The sequence below is a fragment of the Dysidea avara genome, chromosome 5, assembly GCF_963678975.1.
Source record: "Dysidea avara chromosome 5, odDysAvar1.4, whole genome shotgun sequence".
Classification (NCBI taxonomy): domain Eukaryota; kingdom Metazoa; phylum Porifera; class Demospongiae; order Dictyoceratida; family Dysideidae; genus Dysidea; species Dysidea avara.
In genome coordinates, this window is record NC_089276.1 from 5,232,119 (window position 1) to 5,251,578 (window position 19,460).

At 39.0% G+C, this 19,460-nt stretch overlaps 1 protein-coding gene across 1 annotated transcript in view; it reads right to left on the reverse strand.

The window, feature by feature from the left end:
- LOC136256674 (uncharacterized) overlaps positions 1-19,460 on the reverse strand; it is a 64,865-nt gene that overhangs the window by 21,908 nt on the left and 23,497 nt on the right. The window contains exons 8-14 of the mRNA XM_066049653.1: positions 17,630-17,818; positions 17,389-17,577; positions 17,142-17,333; positions 16,904-17,089; positions 13,047-13,370; positions 10,820-11,215; positions 10,464-10,757 (exon numbers count right to left, since the gene is read on the reverse strand). Coding sequence (XP_065905725.1) covers positions 10,464-10,757; positions 10,820-11,215; positions 13,047-13,370; positions 16,904-17,089; positions 17,142-17,333; positions 17,389-17,577; positions 17,630-17,818 — 1,770 coding nt within the window. The remainder of the gene's footprint in view (positions 1-10,463; positions 10,758-10,819; positions 11,216-13,046; positions 13,371-16,903; positions 17,090-17,141; positions 17,334-17,388; positions 17,578-17,629; positions 17,819-19,460) is intronic.

Below are 19,460 nucleotides of genomic sequence, written 5' to 3' on the forward strand. Positions count from 1 at the left end.
CCAGTTTCTTCTGTCTCTGAAGGGCAAGAACAGTGTCATGTGTGGTGAGAGTTATGTTGGAACGTTGCTTCTTGGTGGCTTCTTCAGCCCTGTACATGGTGATGGCTGTGTCTAAGATCAACTTTTGCTGTTGTAGGAAATGTTCTATGATGTCACCATCCAGAATGCCTTCTATAATCTGGTCCCTAATACTCTTTTCCATGCACGCTGATGAACAAAAGTTGCGTGTCTTAACCAGCTCATGTAAGGCCACCAGGAAGTCATCAAAGGCTTCACCACTTTGCTGTACGCATCTCCGGAAATTATGCCGTTCTACAGACTCGTTAATGTGGCCATCAATATAGCATTTAATGGTGGAAATGATAACTTCGCCATCCTTATGCTCACGCTGTTTGTCTTCTTCTTTATTCAACGAAACCATATCGAGGCATTAATTTTCCGTATCAACACTTTCTTTCAGCAACATATATAGATGCCACAGAGAGATAGATTTTAGAAGCGCTTCAGTCCCGGCACAATACTAGTTAGATATCTGCAAGTCTGCGATTGGGATCCCATTCGTGATAGTTTCATTACCACGCCCATCAATTAACGATCTAGGTGGACTAATAGTGATAGAGTATGGGGACCATACCTCTTAACAATCTAGCTGTTTGCTTACAGTAACAGTAAACAAGATGACCTCACCCCTTATTGATCTAGCTAGCTGCACACCTCTTGGCTGACTCGAGATATACTCTAATACAACAGTCATGTATGATATTCTATTTGAACAGTCACAAGTTACATTGTAGCTAGCAGCAAAAAAACTAAACAAACTAGTAGTTAATTTAAAAATGAAGTAGGGATCTATGCAATAAAAAGTAGTCAAACAAGAGATGAATAATGGTAATACAACATAGCTCAGTGGGAAAGTCCCTATTTTGGCACATTAGCTATAACAATTATTTTGCTCAATGCCAAAGTAGGGACTTTCCCATCAAGCTATGCTGTAACATCATCATTCATCTCTTGTTTCACTACTTTTTATTGCATAGATCCCTATTTCATTTTTAAACTAACAATTTTCAAAATACTAGTTTAATTGGGAATCATAGAAAAAGTTGGGAAACAAGGGAGGTCGCCTACACCTGCAGATATACTAGTGGACATTTAATCCCTAATTCAGTCATGGTTATAGACTGAGTCAGGGATTAAATGTCCACTAGAATATCTGCAGGTGTAGGCAACCTCTCTTACTTTTTCTGTTCTAATCGAACTTAAAATTTTTCCTTGTACTTGTTTGTTTACTTTTTTGTAACATTATTATGACTAATGAACACTGCATATAGTGCATCAAAAGAAAGGATGGTGCCAGAGGTAATGTTTTCGACTGAATGTGTGCCCCAATTATCTATTACTGACTCAAAACTCAAGTGGCCATTACACTTTGCTTTCAGCTATGTTCAGCCTGTTTCACAGCATTACAAACAAAGAACAGTAGGAGAAATGCCTCTGTAATCAATCCAGTCACCACAGAAAATACAAGCGTAGGAAGCTAACGTTCTACCACGAATCAACACCTTGGGTTGTCAGCAAGGACACAAAGGAGGACAAAAGTAAGTCCTTGATGAGTACATTGTACATACTAAAGGCACCTGTCGGACTGAAGCAATGTCGAACAATGAAAAAAATCAAGCCCATAGTCTTAGCCATTATCGAGTTATGCTTGTTTGAAGAAATCAAGCAGTCAGAAAAAAATTCCATTGAATAAAAAAATTAAATGCAATCAATTGGAAGTATTTAGAAGCACTTTTGGGCTTGGGTTATACCTAACCAATACTGCCAAGGTGCCAGGAGGATATTGTTTTTGGGTATTTTCGGCCAGAAAAATCATGATCCCTAATATACAGGACTACTGTACTGTATGATTATGCAACATATTAACTTGTGTATTTACTACTATATTTCGCACATGAAGATTTACAAGTGCAGTTACACGGAGAATTACAGCTTTGACAAAAAGTTGTGTACCTATTTTAGAGTTCTCAGAGGTGTGTAATTTGACTTGAATTTTGCCATTATTATTGCTGTCTATTTCAAATCCCAGCCAACCCTTCATCCTTTATGTGCTCGCCTGTTATACAGCCACACCAATGAAAAACCTATATATCCATAATAGAGGGTGTCTCACCCTAAGGTTGTTTTTCACTACAAAGATTGCACATTCTGACTGAGCTACAAAGCTACAAATGCACCAGAAGCATGTTTATTACTTCATGTACAAAGCTTATTATAAGAATTTTTTCTTGTGTAGTCTCAATGTCCTGGTAAACCAGAATTGGTCAGACAGTTGCCTAAATTGGCTGAACATATGTATGGAAGATTAATCCATTGTGGTGGTGTAACAGTAGAATATGTACTGGTAATATATATCTAATCAAAAAACAGCTAAGCTGTAAAAAAAGGTGTGGCCCCAAAAAGGCCATGGTGAAAAAAGATGTGAAATCCAAGGTGGCGGCCAAGAAATGGCTGTGATGGTAGGTTAATGGTAAAAATTTTAATAACGACAATTCAGGTGAATTTGGTCTTGGCACAAAATTCACCTGAATTGTCGTTATTAAAATTTTTACCATTAACCTACCATCACAGCCATTTCTTGGCCACCACCTTGGATTTCACATCTTTTTTCACCATGGCCTTTTTGGGGCCGCACCTTTTTTTACAGCTTAGCTGTTTTTGATTAGATTTCACTTCTTTTTGTGTTTGTATACCCCAAAGCCGGCCATAGATTTTCTTTTCTTTACCACAGGAAGAAGAAAAGATGAAGTAGATGTTAAATACTTTAAATATTTTATCAGTAAATGTACAAATTATATATATATATATATATATATATATATATATATAATACATATATTTATTACAGAACACTCTACACGGTGGTTTCTTTATAACTGAACACTCTAAAAAGTGACTTCTTGTAGCTGATATTTCTACAGGGCGATTTGTTTGTAGCTGAACTCTCTACATGATGGTTTCTTCGCAGCTGAACTCTCTACATGGTGGTTTCTTTGCAACTGAACTCTCTACAACATGGTTTCTTTGCAGCTGAACTCTCTACAAGGTAACTTCTTCTAGCTGATGTCTCTACAGGGTCACTTGTTTGTAGTTGAATTCTCTACATGATGGTTTCTTTGTAGCTGAACTCTCTACAAGGTAACTTCTTCTAGCTGATGTCTCTACAGGGTCACTAGTTTGTAGCTGAACTCTCTGCATGGTGGTTTCTTTGTAACTGAACTCTCTACAAGGTGACTTCTTCTAGCTGATCTTTCTACAAGGTGATTTGTTTATAGTTGAACTCTCTACATGATGGTTTCTTTGCAGCTAAACTCTCTGCAAGGTAACTTCTTTAGTTGATCTCTGCACAGGGTGAATTGTTTGTAGCTGAGCTCTCTACAAGTGACCTCTTCTAGCTGATCTCTCTACAGAGTGATTTGTTTGTAGCTGAGCTCTCTACAAGTGACCTCTTCTAGCTGATCTCTCTACAGAGTGATTTGTTCGTAGCTGAACTCTCTACAGGTGATTTGTTTGTAGCTGAACTCTCTACATGGTGGTTTCTTTGTAATTGAACTCTCTACAAGGTGACTTCTTCTAGCTGATCTTTCTACAGGGTGATTTGTTTGTAGCTGAACTCTCTACAAAGAACTTCTTCAAACTGATCTCTGTACAGGGTGAATTGTTTGTAGCTGAACTCTCTACAAGGTAACTTCTTCTAGCTGATCTCTATACAGAGTGACTTGTTTGTAGCCGAACACTCTACATGATGGTTTCTTTGTAGCTGAATTCTCTAAAAAGTAACTTCTTCTAGCTGATCTTTCTACAGGGCGATTTGTTTGCAGCTGAATTCTCCACAAGGTAATTTGGTTGCAACTGAACTGTCTACATGGTGATTTCTTGTAGCTGAGCTCTCTACAAGGTGACTTCTTCTAGCTGAACTCTCTACAGAGTGATCTTTTCGTAGCTGAAACTCTCTACAGGGTGATTTGTTTGCAGCTGAACTCTCTACATGATGGATTCTTTGTAGCTGAACTCTCTACAAGGTGACTTTTTCTTGCTGAACTCTCTACAGGGTGAATTGTTTGTAGCTGATCTCTCTACATGATAGTTTCTTTGTAGTTGAACTCTCTACATGATGGTTTCTTTGTAGCTGAACTCTCTACAAGGTAACTTCTTCTAGCTGATGTCTCTACAGGGTCACTAGTTTGTAGCTGAACTCTCTGCATGGTGGTTTCTTTGTAACTGAACTCTCTACAAGGTGACTTCTTCTAGCTGATCTTTCTACAAGGTGATTTGTTTATAGTTGAACTCTCTACATGATGGTTTCTTTGCAGCTAAACTCTCTGCAAGGTAACTTCTTTAGTTGATCTCTGCACAGGGTGAATTGTTTGTAGCTGAGCTCTCTACAAGTGACCTCTTCTAGCTGATCTCTCTACAGAGTGATTTGTTTGTAGCTGAGCTCTCTACAAGTGACCTCTTCTAGCTGATCTCTCTACAGAGTGATTTGTTCGTAGCTGAACTCTCTACAGGTGATTTGTTTGTAGCTGAACTCTCTACATGGTGGTTTCTTTGTAATTGAACTCTCTACAAGGTGACTTCTTCTAGCTGATCTTTCTACAGGGTGATTTGTTTGTAGCTGAACTCTCTACAAAGAACTTCTTCAAACTGATCTCTGTACAGGGTGAATTGTTTGTAGCTGAACTCTCTACAAGGTAACTTCTTCTAGCTGATCTCTATACAGAGTGACTTGTTTGTAGCCGAACACTCTACATGATGGTTTCTTTGTAGCTGAATTCTCTAAAAAGTAACTTCTTCTAGCTGATCTTTCTACAGGGCGATTTGTTTGCAGCTGAATTCTCCACAAGGTAATTTGGTTGCAACTGAACTGTCTACATGGTGATTTCTTGTAGCTGAGCTCTCTACAAGGTGACTTCTTCTAGCTGAACTCTCTACAGAGTGATCTTTTCGTAGCTGAAACTCTCTACAGGGTGATTTGTTTGCAGCTGAACTCTCTACATGATGGATTCTTTGTAGCTGAACTCTCTACAAGGTGACTTTTTCTTGCTGAACTCTCTACAGGGTGAATTGTTTGTAGCTGATCTCTCTACATGATAGTTTCTTTGTAGTTGAACTCTCTACATGATGGTTTCTTTGTAGCTGAACTCTCTACAAAGTAACTTATTCTAGCTGATGTCTCTACAGGGTCACTAGTTTGTAGCTGAACTCTCTGCATGGTGGTTTCTTTGTAACTGAACTCTCTACAAGGTGACTTCTTCTAGCTGATCTTTCTACAAGGTGATTTGTTTATAGTTGAACTCTCTACATGATGGTTTCTTTGCAGCTGAACTCTCTGCAAGGTAACTTCTTTAGTTGATCTCTGCACAGGGTGAATTGTTTGTAGCTGAGCTCTCTACAAGTGACCTCTTCTAGCTGATCTCTCTAGAGAGTGATTTGTTTGTAGCTGAACTCTCTACGGGTGATTTGTTTGTAGCTGAACTCTCTACATGGTGGTTTCTTTGTAATTGAACTCTCTACAAGGTGACTTCTAGCTGATCTTTCTACAGGGTGATTTGTTTGTAGCTGAACTCTCTACAAAGAACTTCTTCAAACTGATCTCTGTGCACGGTGAATTGTTTGTAGCTGAACTCTTACAAGGTAACTTCTTCTAGCTGATCTCTATACAGAGTGACTTGTTTGTAGCTGAACTCTCTACATGATAGTTTCTTTGTAGCTGAATTCTCTAAAAAGTAACTTCTTCTAGCTGATCTTTCTAGAGGGCGATTTGTTTGCAGCTGAATTCTCCACAAGGTAATTTGGTTGCAACTGAACTCTCTACATGGTGATTTCTTGTAGCTGAGCTCTCTACAAGGTGACTTCTTCTAGCTGAACTATCTACAGAGCGATCTTTTCGTAGCTGAAACTCTCTACAGGGTGATTTGTTTGCAGCTGAACTCTCTACATGATGGATTCTTTGTAGCTGAACTCTCTGCAAGGTAACTTCTTTAGCTGATCTCTGCACAGGGTGAATTGTTTGTAGCTGAGCTCTCTACAAGTGACCTCTTCTAGCTGATCTCTCTACAGAGTGATTTGTTTGTAGCTGAGCTCTCTACAAGTGACCTCTTCTAGCTGATCTCTCTACAGAGTGATTTGTTTGTAGCTGAACTCTCTACAGGTGATTTGTTTGTAGCTGAACTCTCTACATGGTGGTTTCTTTGTAACTGAACTCTCTACAAGGTGACTTCTTCTAGCTGATCTTTCTACAGGGTGATTTGTTTGTAGCTGAACTCTCTACAAAGAACTTCTTCAAACTGATCTCTGTTCAGGGTGAATTGTTTGTAGCTGAACTCTCTACAAGGTAACTTCTTCTAGCTGATCTCTATACAGGGTGATTTGTTTGCAGCTGAACTCTCTACATGATGGATTCTTTGTAGCTGAACTCTCTACAAGGTGACTTCTTCTAGCTGAACTCTCTACAGAGTGATCTTTTCGTAGCTGAAACTCTCTACAGGGTGATTTGTTTGCAGCTGAACTCTCTACATGATGGATTCTTTGTAGCTGAACTCTCTACAAGGTGACTTCTTCTTGCTGAACTCTCTACAGGGTGAATTGTTTGTAGCTGATCTCTCTACATGATAGTTTCTTTGTAGTTGAACTCTCTACAAGGTAACTTCTTCTAGCTGATCTTTCTACACAGCAATTTGTTTGTAGCTGATTTCTCTACAGGATGATTTGTTTGCAGCTGAACTCTCTATATGGTGGTTTCTTTGTAGCTGAACTCTCTACAAGGTGACTTCTTCTAGCTGAACTCTCTACAGGGTGATCTTTTTGTAGATGATCTCTCTAAAGAGTGATTTGTTTGCAGCTGACCTCTCTACATGATGGTTTCTTTGTAGCTGAACGCTCTACAAGGTAACCTCTTCTAGCTGATCTCTCTACAGGGTGAACTGTTTGCAGCCGAACTCTCTGCAGGGTGATTTAAACGTTCTACAGGGTGATTTGTTTGCAGCTGAACTCTCTACATGATGGTTTATTTGTAACTGAACTCTCTACAAGGTAACTTCTTCTAGCTGATCTTTCTACAGGGCGGTTTGTTCGTAGCTGAATTCTCTACAAGGTGATTTATTTGCAGCTGAACTCTCTATAGGGTGAATTCTTCTAGCTGAACTCTCTACAGGGTGATCTTTTCGTAGCTGAACTCTCTCCAGGGTGATTTTTTTCAGCTGAACTCTCTACATGATGGTTTCTTTGTAGCTGAACTCTCTACAAGGTGACTTCTTCTAGCTGATCTCTCTACAGGGTAATTTGTTTACAGCTGAACTCTCTACATAGTGCATAGTTTCTTTGTAACTGAACTCTCTACAAGGTGACTTCTTCTAGCTGATCTCTCTACAGGGTGATTTGTTTCTAGGTGAACTCTCTACAGGGTGACTTGCCTGTGGCTGAATTGTCTATCAGATTAACTGGTTGTAATTCCCTACAGAATAACTTGCAATGTAATATAATTCTTTGATGGAGTAAGTTATAAACGTAGCTGAATGCTCTATTAGGGTGACTGTTCTATTGGAGTATCTCAATCTAGCATTTGCAACACGTAGTTGGCTTTCGAATCATGACTCAGTGGTTTCTAATCCGATTCTTCTGTACTACTGCAAGGACTTTCTATGATGATTATTCCAGCTACACACTGATTTTCAGCTCATTGCTCTAAGCGGTTTGTCTGGTAGGCGTGAAAACTAATAGTTTTTTTATCCATAAAAATCGATTGCATAATTGTGACACAGGTTGGGTTTTGTGTCATATCTCCATGGTCTTTATCTCGATTCTCTTCAAACCACAAAAAGGCACTCCTACGATGGTTACTCCATCTAAATATCAATTTTCAACTCATTCCTCCAAGTGGTTTACCCTGTAGGCGTGACAGACCTTCGACCTTATTTTACGAACATAATCGATCATAACTCCGTGAATGTTCATCGGATTCCTACCAAAGTTGGTACTGAGATCCGCATTAATGAGCCCTTCAAGTGTGCCTAATTTCAGCCCGATTGGAGCACGCATTCGTGTTTTATGGTGGATTTTGCGAAATGTGCGAAATGAAGTAGAAGAAGAAAAAAAAACGAAGAAATTAAAACGAAAGTTTGTTCGCTTGTATCTCGGAAATGGCTGTACCGATTTTCTTCAAATTTGGTATGTAGACTCCCATAACTAGCCGGCACGTCTGTAGCAAATTTGGTTCCAATCGGATAAGGGATCACAGAGCTACATAGGTGTAAAAATTGCGTTTTCTTTCTTCCTGTTAATATACTTACGGTGTGGTGCGCCGGCTTCTTGGGCCGCACGACACACTATCGTGTGTCTTGATATTGTCACACGCCTTTCTACAGCTGTTGTGTGGTTTTAACATTAGTGCTGGGCGATATTGAAAAAATGAGAATGATATATGCGACCCAGTCCGACAATAACAGTATTATCGCCCATTTAAAAGTATCGAGAAATGTCGGTTTTAAGTATTCAGTGTGTTATATGTAGCTTGCCAATGGTAGAAGCTAAGTGTACCAAACTTTCACATGATTTATACCAATTTATTACCTTTAAGAGCATCCGCAGTAGATGTACTGTAGCCAACACTTAAGTTTCCCGCCATTTTAGATAGTTTTTATACTGAGGTTGACTCTACCAGGCGAACTACAAAAGGATGGGAGGTGGGGGCCAGAGGCGAGCAAGGGATTGTTTTTAAAAATTAAAGAGGAAAGCGTAGGCCACATTAAGGTCCCAAAACTGGCTAAAATGAAAGTACATTTATAGCGCATGCCTTTATTCAACTCCATGGAGTTGTACAGCCATACATAGCCGGCCAGTGCCCCAGACCGCTCGTACGGATCGCCACTGTGCTTGGGAAGAGCAGCCAGAAAAAAGCAGACCACTCAAGTCTGGCTGATTTTGATAATGAAATTTGATAGTTTATTTATGTAGCTTTGTGTTCTTGGTGAAAAACCAAATCTGCTGTCATGGGCGATAAGACCCGTTTTGCCAGACCCAATCACATATCATGTACACTATATATCATGGTATTACGGCATATCATCAAATTCACAGTAAAAAGTAAGAGACAAGAAAAGCACAAAGGGTTGTAAGGTGTCATCTCACACGCAAAAGCTACTAATGGAGGTTATAAATACATAGTCACAACATGCTACAAGTAGGCTGGTACTGCATCTTAACCTCAGAATTTGTTTACTGTATGTGTTATGGGTGACCAAAACATAGGCAACCACAGAGTGTATTCAGGGCAGGGCATGTGGTCACCAATTTACAGGCAACAAAAACTGAATTAAAAATGCTACTTATCCCTCAGGGATGTCTGCTCACAGCATTACAGTACCACTCAATAATGATATGACGGTATGTTGATTGACATTCCAGTATGCATACCGGTATTAATATCATAAACGATAAATATACCAGTATACCGTCCAGCACTATTTAACATAAACAGTGGATCTAGAGACCTAGGACCCTGTTAGGGATTTTATGTTTTTACAATGCCAATGTTTATATGTTTTATATTTGTACTAGATACCTCTGTAAGTCACAGCGTGTTTCCTCTCATGGCCAATCCTCTTCATCACGGTGCCTCAAATGATGTTTACATCAATAAAATTATAAGCACCTCTGAAAAGAGGTCTGCAGCTGATTACATTAAGCCACTCGTTGCCTAGCTACTAAAGTTCATAAATTTTGAGCAAACAAGTATTCCAGATATATAGTTTCAGTGGAGAAATCACTACAAGTGAAACCACCAGTTCAACAAGCACACTTCACGTGTCATATGGAGCATGCAGTCAAAGACTTGTTAAAATTTAAAGCCCTCTGGTGTGAAGAATGAGTGGCCTATTCTTGTATAAACATTGTGAAGGTTGTAAAATTCTCTTGGTCCTCGGGTCCTTGGTTCACTGTTAACACAGTAGAGGGTTGGAAATAGTACGTACGTGGTCATGCCCTTGGATCATAAGAATGTTAATGACAGAATAAGCACAAGTCCTGCTGTACCACATGTCTGCTGTGCATCCCATATTGACTTTGCACAACATGCTATAGTGAACTGTTTTATAGCGTGTCAAATATGTCGAAACAATGATTTTAGGCTTATAAATAAAATAACACTGCCAAGCTATGAAAAAGAGTGTGGTCTTTTAAACATCTCAGTTAATAAAGTTTTGAAGTCAAAGGTGGCAGCTAAGAAATGGCCGCAATGTTAACAAGTACTAGGAATTTAAGTTTGATTAGGGATCAAAACAAAGAAACAAGGGAGGTTGCCTACACCTGAAGATATACAAATCTGCTGTCATGGGCGATAAGACCAGTTTTCCAAACCCAGTCACACATACATTTCTTTGTGCACTATCCATAAAGACTGTACTTACCAACATTAACAGTGATGGTCTCACTATCACTTCCAATAGGATTAGTCACAGTACATGTGTATGTTCCACTATCACTAGTAGTAACACTATTAATGGAGTAGTTAGCAAGGAACACTGCACTAGTATTAGTATGAGTCACTGTAGTGATACTAGTGGACTGTACTATTGGACCACTATCCTTCCTCCATGTGAATGTGTCTGGGGGAGAACTTCGTGAGGTACAGGACAATGTGAGGGGAGAACCAACAACAACTGTTACAGTAGATAATGATGGAGGATCTATCATTGGAGCAGCTGTGTAGAGAGATGAAAGATGGTTAACAATGAGGCGATGGGGTACATATCAAGTGACTCACTTCTTCCACTAAAGTACACACCCACCCTCATGGTCTGTTCCATCATTGAACTATTCATCACAATACACGAGTAAACACCTTCTTCAGTAGTAGTGAATATTCCACACCGATATAAGTTGAGCACTCCTGGATAGTTCCTAGCACTTGCTCCACGTACTTCAAATACAGGACCAAAACAAACTTCACCAGTAGGTGCTTCTAACTGAATTCCATTAAAGTACCATCCACCCAAAGTAACAGTATGATCACTACCAGAAGGTCCTACTCCAGTAGCACAACGTAAAATTGCCAAAAAAGGATCAAGTGTAATGTCATGAGGAATATATGAGTAGTCAGTAATTTGATTACTACTAACTAAATCTGTACTAATATCAGATGCTCCAGTTATCACAATACCTAATATACATATAAGTACATAGTATTGGTTGTAAAATAGTAGTAGAATAATCAACAATGCATCCACCAACACACAATTAACTACAGTAACTAACAGTGCTGGGGGTAACATGTTACATAAGTAACGCATTACATAATATTATTACCCTTTTTGGTAACTAAGTAATATAATGAAATATGCTGTAAAAACAGGTAATATAACTCAAGTTACTATACTTGCAAATGTAACGTGTTACCTAAGTAATGAAGTTACTGTAACGAGTCTAATATAACGTAATATTATTCTTTAAGTAACGAAGTTACTAATCCCATTAGTAATCTACTGAGTAATGCCTAGCCACTACAAAGTAATGAAGCCAGTGAATGAAGCTTATTCACCAGCTTCTTGCTTATAACCAAGATTTGCACATTGTCCAACAACGCAATCATGTTACATGATAAAGTGGTAGTTTCACACGTGACTGTGGACACAAAGTAATATAAAAAAATATGTAATATTATTATAATTACTTTATTGTATGGGTAATATGTAACTGTAACTAAATAGTTCAGTTGTAAATAATATGTAATAATTATGTAACTAGTTACTTTTACAAAGTAACTTGCCCAACACTGGTAACTAATAGTGTCTTCAAACAAGCACAACTCAACAATGGCTATTAGCACTACAGGCCTGATTTTTCCAATTTGAGCTTAATGGCATACCATTGGAGATACAATGGACTTTCTTTTCACATCTAGCGGAAGGCTCAGAAGTTTTGGGAGGATGGCAATGGCTTTGTGTATGTATTTGCTAGCGAAACAGAAATTATCCATTCACTTCAAGGTGATGAGTTGTTGACACACTTCCTGTGTCATTCTTCATATGTGATGGACAGTGCAAAATGAAGCAAAACAGTTGCTTTGCTTACTAGTTATTAACATTTGAAGTATGTGAGTAAGTAGCTGTGTAATTTATACTATAAGGTACACATATACAGTGGCAATCCAGAGGGTCCAAAGGGCTCCATGGAACCTTTTTTTTTACCACTTTTGAGAGCTATACCAACAAATTCATCAAAAAATTGATTGCATACCATGCACCTTGCCAAGCAACTTTATTCCATCCTGAGTTTGATGCAAATGCCTCAAAGGTTTGGTTGGTATATGTAGCTACTGTTTGTAGCCAGGGCCGCCCAGAGAAATTAAGGGGCCCAGGGCAAAGAGTTAAAGTGGGGCCCTTCACCCAAGTTGTAAGGTGAAGACCAAAAAAAAAAAAAAAAAAAAGGTCACAACCTGCTGGCAATGACAATAACTACCCAGCACCAACCATATCTCCTTATCTATAAGCTTGCTACACTGCTCCTCTGAAGAATACTGTGACTGCTCTATTAGAGTATTTAGATCTGACTGCTCTATTAGAGTATATCAATCTTTTAAACAGGTATTCAGGGGGCCCTTCATGGGACCTCCTGGGGCCCCTTTCAGGCTGGGGCCCGGGGCAAAATGCCCCAGTTTCCCCCCCCCCCCTGTGGGCGGCCCTGTTTGCAGCTATTAAGCACTATGGCACTTTATTGTATGCGTCAAAAACATAGTATGAAGACATTTGGGATACGACCATGGATAAAATAACCCTACCTTGAGCTACAATCTTAATATAATCTGTCTTGCAGCATAGTTTCATACTTTTTGTAAAAGGATTTGAACACGTAACACAGAGGTGCGCTTATCTTAATATGTACAATGGTGCTATATACAGGAGACAGTGTTAGAATCAAGGGAGTAAAATAAACTCTTTTGCAACTAAAAGTATGCTGATTTTGGCTTCACCAATAATCTATTACATGCATACCTGATATACGAAGTATTAATGGTCCACTGGTATAGTCAACACTACCAATGGTTACAGTACAAGTGATGGTACCAGCATCCTCTGCAAGTAGATTATTACCAGTTACATTTTGTGTTGTTTGACCAGTAGGAAAACATGTTGGAGTATTATGAGCATCGTTAGTGAAACATCCTGTAGTGTTCCACTGGTAGGTAGTACCAGCTGGTGGTGAGGGGTCCACCATACATGTCAGAGTGACATTACTCAATATGGGATAGTCAAATGTGTTAGTAGATCCACTAACTGGTGTACCAGCTGGATTACTGACTATGGTGACTGCAAATACTATAGAGGAATAAATATACAGTTTAAAAATTAGTTGTGTCAAATGTCCATACGTTCATGAAAATTAGTAAAGTACAATATACAGATACAGATTTTAAAAGATACACCATTTACTTAGAAACCTCATCACAATTGGAAAGGTGCTATTCAGTTTCAACCAATTTGTTTTCAGCTGATTGAATACTGAAAGACACACAGTAGTGTGTTGTGCAGCCTAAGAAGCTGGAGTGTCACACCAGTGTGTCATTGACAGGAAGATCACGTTTCACACACTGTAGCTCAATGCCTCTATGATACAAAACAATTTTTGTATGGAACTGTTCAGCAGTAGTCCACATACTAAAGTTTAACAAATTGCTGCAAGTATTCCCGATATATGAACTTTCGAAAATTGGATTAATATCTTTGAGTTTTTTTTGTCTTGTTTTTCGTTGATATTTTTATATCCTTACAAAAACTGCCATAAAACGCAAATGTATTATCCAATTGCCTTGAAATTAGACACACAAAAGCAGTGGTTCAAACACGAATCTTGGTACCAATTTTGAAATACAATACACAGTCTCAGAGATACGTAAGTAATAGTTGTATCATGTACCCGAGTGATTTGCCTGATATGTACATCCAAGCTCGAGGGCCGTTAGGCCCGAGAGCATGGGTGTACATATCAGGCAAACCACGAGGGCACGTGATACAACTGATATGTACCATGTAGGCTAATAGCCTACTGTGGTGGGCGACTAATCACCCAAGCCAATACGAGGCAACCCGCTGGATTTATTATATAGAGAGTCTTGTAAAATTCGATTATGGGTCAGCAGCAAGTAACGTTGCAGTTACGTTTGTTAACATAAATGGGAAAATCCTATGAATATCACGGAAACACTCAATTTTGCGATTTAACAAGTGTTTCAAAGTTGCTACATCGTTTAACCACTGTTTACAATGTATTCTAAACATCCAGAGGGGTAAGCTTCGCTGTAGAGTGGTTACCTCGTGATATACGAAAAGTGGGCATGGTACGTAATCAAACACGCGGACACGCGATTGTAAATTAACCATGACACTAGTTCTCACCTTAAACTTCCGTATGTCAACTCATAGGGTGGTAAGGGTGTCGAATCGCCTTCTGTAGAATGCAAAATCGGGTTCATGGTTTTCATCACGTGAGTAATAATAAACTCCCACAATCGAATACTGCCAGGATTCTTATAAAAACAAATAACGTTACCTTATCAGATATATCAAGGCCATGGTACATTTAAATGTATCATGGCCAGCCATGGTTTATTTTAAATGTACCATAGCCAGCCATGGTTTAACTTAAATGTACCATGGCCAGCCAGGGTTTATAAGATATGTACCCTGGAATTTGGCTTTGAAGTTAGGTGGTTTCATGGTACATTATATAGTTATACAATGGGCACAAGTGCTCTGCCTGATATAAACGCATGAGCCTGAGGGCCGTCAGGCCCGAAGGCAAGTGCGTTTATACAGGCAGAGCACGAGTGCACGTTGTATAATTGTTATGTGCCACTCACCTAATAGGTGGGGAGAGTCTCCCAAGACAGCTGTAACACTTATAAAGGCCAGGTTTCTAACATCGATTGTGGATAACCAAGCCGAACGTTGCGATGACGTTCCCTCTACAGTATTGCAGCCACCTGAGATACTGAAAGCTAGTACGCTATGGGCTATATCACTAACCTGCATTCGCTGTTCAACTCTCATCATGTAGTGCTCAGCATGCCAGCGTGATCGCTCAATCGCCATATAGACTAAGCGCCAGACTAATCGCCATAGTGATTCTCTCAACTGAAAAAAAGCAGCTAAATAGACGGTTTAAGTAAACAAAACCTAACTACTAAACGATACTAGTCTAATTCTACTACTCACACTGGATAAACTCGAATCTGGTGGCATGACAAAAACTGGTTACCACAATCAAACGTAAAGGTGAGTATTATTTAGAATATAATAGTTTTATTGAGTCATTGTCGAAGTGGACTACAGTTTAATCTGGGCTAAGATGGCACCAGACTAGTAAGGTGTATAAGTACGTTTATATATATGTAGACTAGAGTTGTGGCCACTGCGTTGGCTTTTACGATCGCCATTGGCTGCTTGGTAAACATTATACATATTGGTGACGTTATGGCCCACAATCAACCTTTACATGTCAGGCTATAAAAGAATTCGAGTGATCTGTGAAGTGTCTTTCCACCTATTAGGTGAGGTGTCATAGTGGTCTTGGCCACCGGCACATGTGCTATGCTGCACAAAACTGCAGCCAGTGCAATATCTGTATACTGCACTGTGGTCAGTGCATTATAATTTATAATGCACTCGTTGCAGTCTACAAAATGCAACCAGTGCGTTATAAGTTATAACGCACTCACTGCGGTCTGCAGCAGTGCAATATACAAATTATGGCACTGGCGGTGCCTTTGAACTGCCCATGCAGAGTGGTACATTAATGATTATTCATGAAAATAACACTTATGATTATTTGTCACACCTACAAAGTAAACAGCATATGGGAAAAAGCTGAAAATCAGTAAACGGATAGGTAAACTAACTTTTTGTTGTTTGGAAGAAATTCATTAAGATACAGCGTGAAAACCAACAGTGTATAACAATTACAATCAAGTTTTGTTAGGTGAAGAATTATGGTAGCACGTCTGAGATATTGCATTTGGTAGGAATAGAGTACTAGTCTGGGTAGTATCTGTAAGAAAAATTATTATGTGTATGTTTTCAATGGTCAGGATCAGTTAGTTAGAAAGGTTAGCAGGAATGGTAGAAATAACGGTTGATTTAACATGGTAGTTATTGCTTTTGACAGTCTGTATATGTGACTGGATTTTGGAAAAACGTTCCAAATCGCAAATTAGAAGTTTCGACATAAATGGTTTTAAAGAATTCAAGTCAGCATAACTCGCCAAGAATAGCCAGCACGCTTATGAAATTTACACAAAAGATGCATCAATCTATTACCTTTCAGACCACTTCCAGTACTTGTAACTTCTTGTAGAGTTTCCTGCCAAATAAGATAGAACATCTGAGCAGTTGGATGAGCAAAGTAGTATCATGAGTGCTCACAAAGGGGTGGTGGGGTGGGCAAGAGATAGACTTCAAAATGGAGGCAAACCACAATTGGAGTCCAGACATGAGATTACAGGACTGTGCTAGCTTCTTAGTAGCTGATATGTAGCAAAATCAACAGAAAAAACGTCTGGCCAACATTATTAGCCCATTCACCAGTAAACCACTGATTCTTGCCAAGCCAGACCCTTCACAAGGCCAGAAACTGCCATTTGAGCTCTCCACACCACCCAGAAAAGACATCTGTTAAAACCAGTCTCGTGTAGTTTGAGTAGTGCTGAGGGTCAAAACTAGTAGTACAATAGTGTGGCTATCCACTAGTGGTGTTAGTTTGATTTTGCCTGATGTGCGATTTGGATCAGTTTTGTAAAATCTGGTCACATACTGTATATCACTACCAATTATAGTAATGTCATTTAGTTTCATACCTAAACACATTGGCTGAGAACCATTCCACATCCTATCACTCTGACAGGTCCTAGTGTCACTACCAGTTAGGACATATCCAGTGTTACATGTGAAACTACAAGTGTCTTCATAGGAAGGAACTCCATCATCTCCCAGTGAACAAGCTATCATTCCATTATCAGGATCAGTTAGTGATGAACAGGAAACTAATAACATGACGTAATTGACTTTTAAAAAGTAAATTGTATGCTACAGTACCTCTACTGCACTGTGAATCAGTACCACTCCACATCCCATTACTTTGACAAGTCCTCATGGCATTGCCACTCTGTACCTCATAACCAGTGTTACACACTGTAGTACATGTGTCTTCATAAGAGAGAGCCCCATCATCTCCCACTGAACAAGTGATTTGTCCATTAGTAGGATCAGTAAGTGGTGGACAGAAAACTAAATGAAAATGACTAAAATAAACATAGTTAAACATACATCATAATCATGTTACCTCTTCTGCATGCAGCATTAGTACCATTAAACATCCCATCACTTTGACAAGTCCTCATGGCATCATCAGTTAACATATACCCAGTGTCACATGTAGCAGTACAAGTGTCTTCATAAGAAAGAACTCCATCATCTCCCAATGTACAGTTTATTATTCCATTCATAGGATTAGAGAGCATTGGACAGGGAACTGGATGAAATTGATTTGATCAAGTCGTAGAACACAAGACATCATATATTACCTCTACTACACACAGCATCGGTACCATTCCAGCTCCCATCACTCCAACAAGTCCTCATGGCACTACCACTCAGTTCGTAACCAGTGTTACATGTGAAACTACAAGTGTCTCCATCAGTAGGAACTCCATCTACTCCCAGTGTACAAGTGACCATTCCATTAGTAGGATGAGTGAGCATTACACAGGTAACTAGCAACAGAACATAATATATAATATATATAGCTACTTAAGTACATATAATTATACAAGTAGAAGGAAAAATTAGGGATCAAAGAAATAAAGAGCAGAGGTCACCTACACCTGCAGATACATTTAATCCCTACCCATGACTTCATTAGAGATTAAATGTCTACTAGTATATCTTCAGGTGTAGGCAACCTCCCTTGCTTCACTACTCTTTACTAATTCTTTGATAATTTAAATTCCTAATTTTCCTTCAATTTGTTTGTTCAACATTATTATGACTGGAAAACCCACACATACTGCAATAGAAGAAAGAATGGCACCATGCTTATCGTTTTCGCCTGAACGCGTGACCTATCTATCAACTACTGAAAAAGCGAAGCGGCCATTGAGCTTTGTCTTCAGCTATATTCAACCCGTTACACAGCGTTACAATACGAAAAGGACTTTTGCAGTCAATGCAGTCACAACGTAAAACATAGGTAAGCCATTACGTGGTGCTACCATGAATCAACACCTTGCGCTGTCAGCAAAGATATAAAGGGCACAAAGGAGGACACAAGTAGGTTGAAGCAATCTTCTAACAACAATCCTGTAGCCTTCACTTAGCCATTATTGAGTTACACTTGTTGAAGGTATTAGGAAGTTAGGTCAACATTTATTAATTCCTTGTTTCCTGTCACCCTCCCACATGCCACCCTGCCTATCACATTGGTAGATTTAAAATTACCTAGAAATGCAAATATCTTTTGTGTTAAAGAATGAGATACTCTAATAGAGCAGTCAGTAGCTTTAATATAAACATCTCAGTTATCTTATTACAGCATTATTTATGTACTGGGAGGCATTTTACTAGTCTCTAAAAGTGTTACTTTTCTTGGAAAGTGCTTGTTGTTGTCTGTGATATATGAAAAGCCGCACATCTAGCCTGTTGCTTGAAATAAGTTGGCTGGTGGACAGAGTATTGTCATTTTGAAGACTCGCCAAAAATGAAATTTTAGTTATTAATTATACAACCAAGTACTAAAGATAATACGAAACGCGGTTAAAATTACTTCATAAATAAATAAGTAAATAGATAAATAAATAAGTAATAATTAATGTTTGAGAAAACTACGAGGCCTAGAGACATAAACTAACTGGGGATCGATTCGCCTGTGAACAAAGGCACAAACATATAATCATTGCACCCGTCCGTGCTGATGACTTGACCATACGTGTAAACAACGCCCAGTACCACACCCTTGAGCGAAGGAGAAGACTAGCGAATGTCCGTGAAGTGACTTCAGGACAGCGAGAGGCCACTTTACACACAAACAAGAAGATTACAAGTAAGTTTTTATGTTTGTAACGTCTCAAGTCTCCATGCCAGCTGCCATTCACATAAAATATTTAATTAATTAACAATACAAGAAAACATTAAAACACATGCCACTCGCTCTTACAATATGAAATACAAGTAAACAATCTTGTCTTGTGCAGCTGGCATGGCAAGCTTCCTTTGTGTTGGTGTCAGGCAATTCAATACATGCTTAATCTTTTTTGCCTCCACCTGGCTTAGCTACTAGGTTCTGGCTGGCTTGGCTGTCTTCCTTTATCTGGTTCATCTGGCTTGCATACTCTACAGTATTGAGTAGCTATCTCCTGC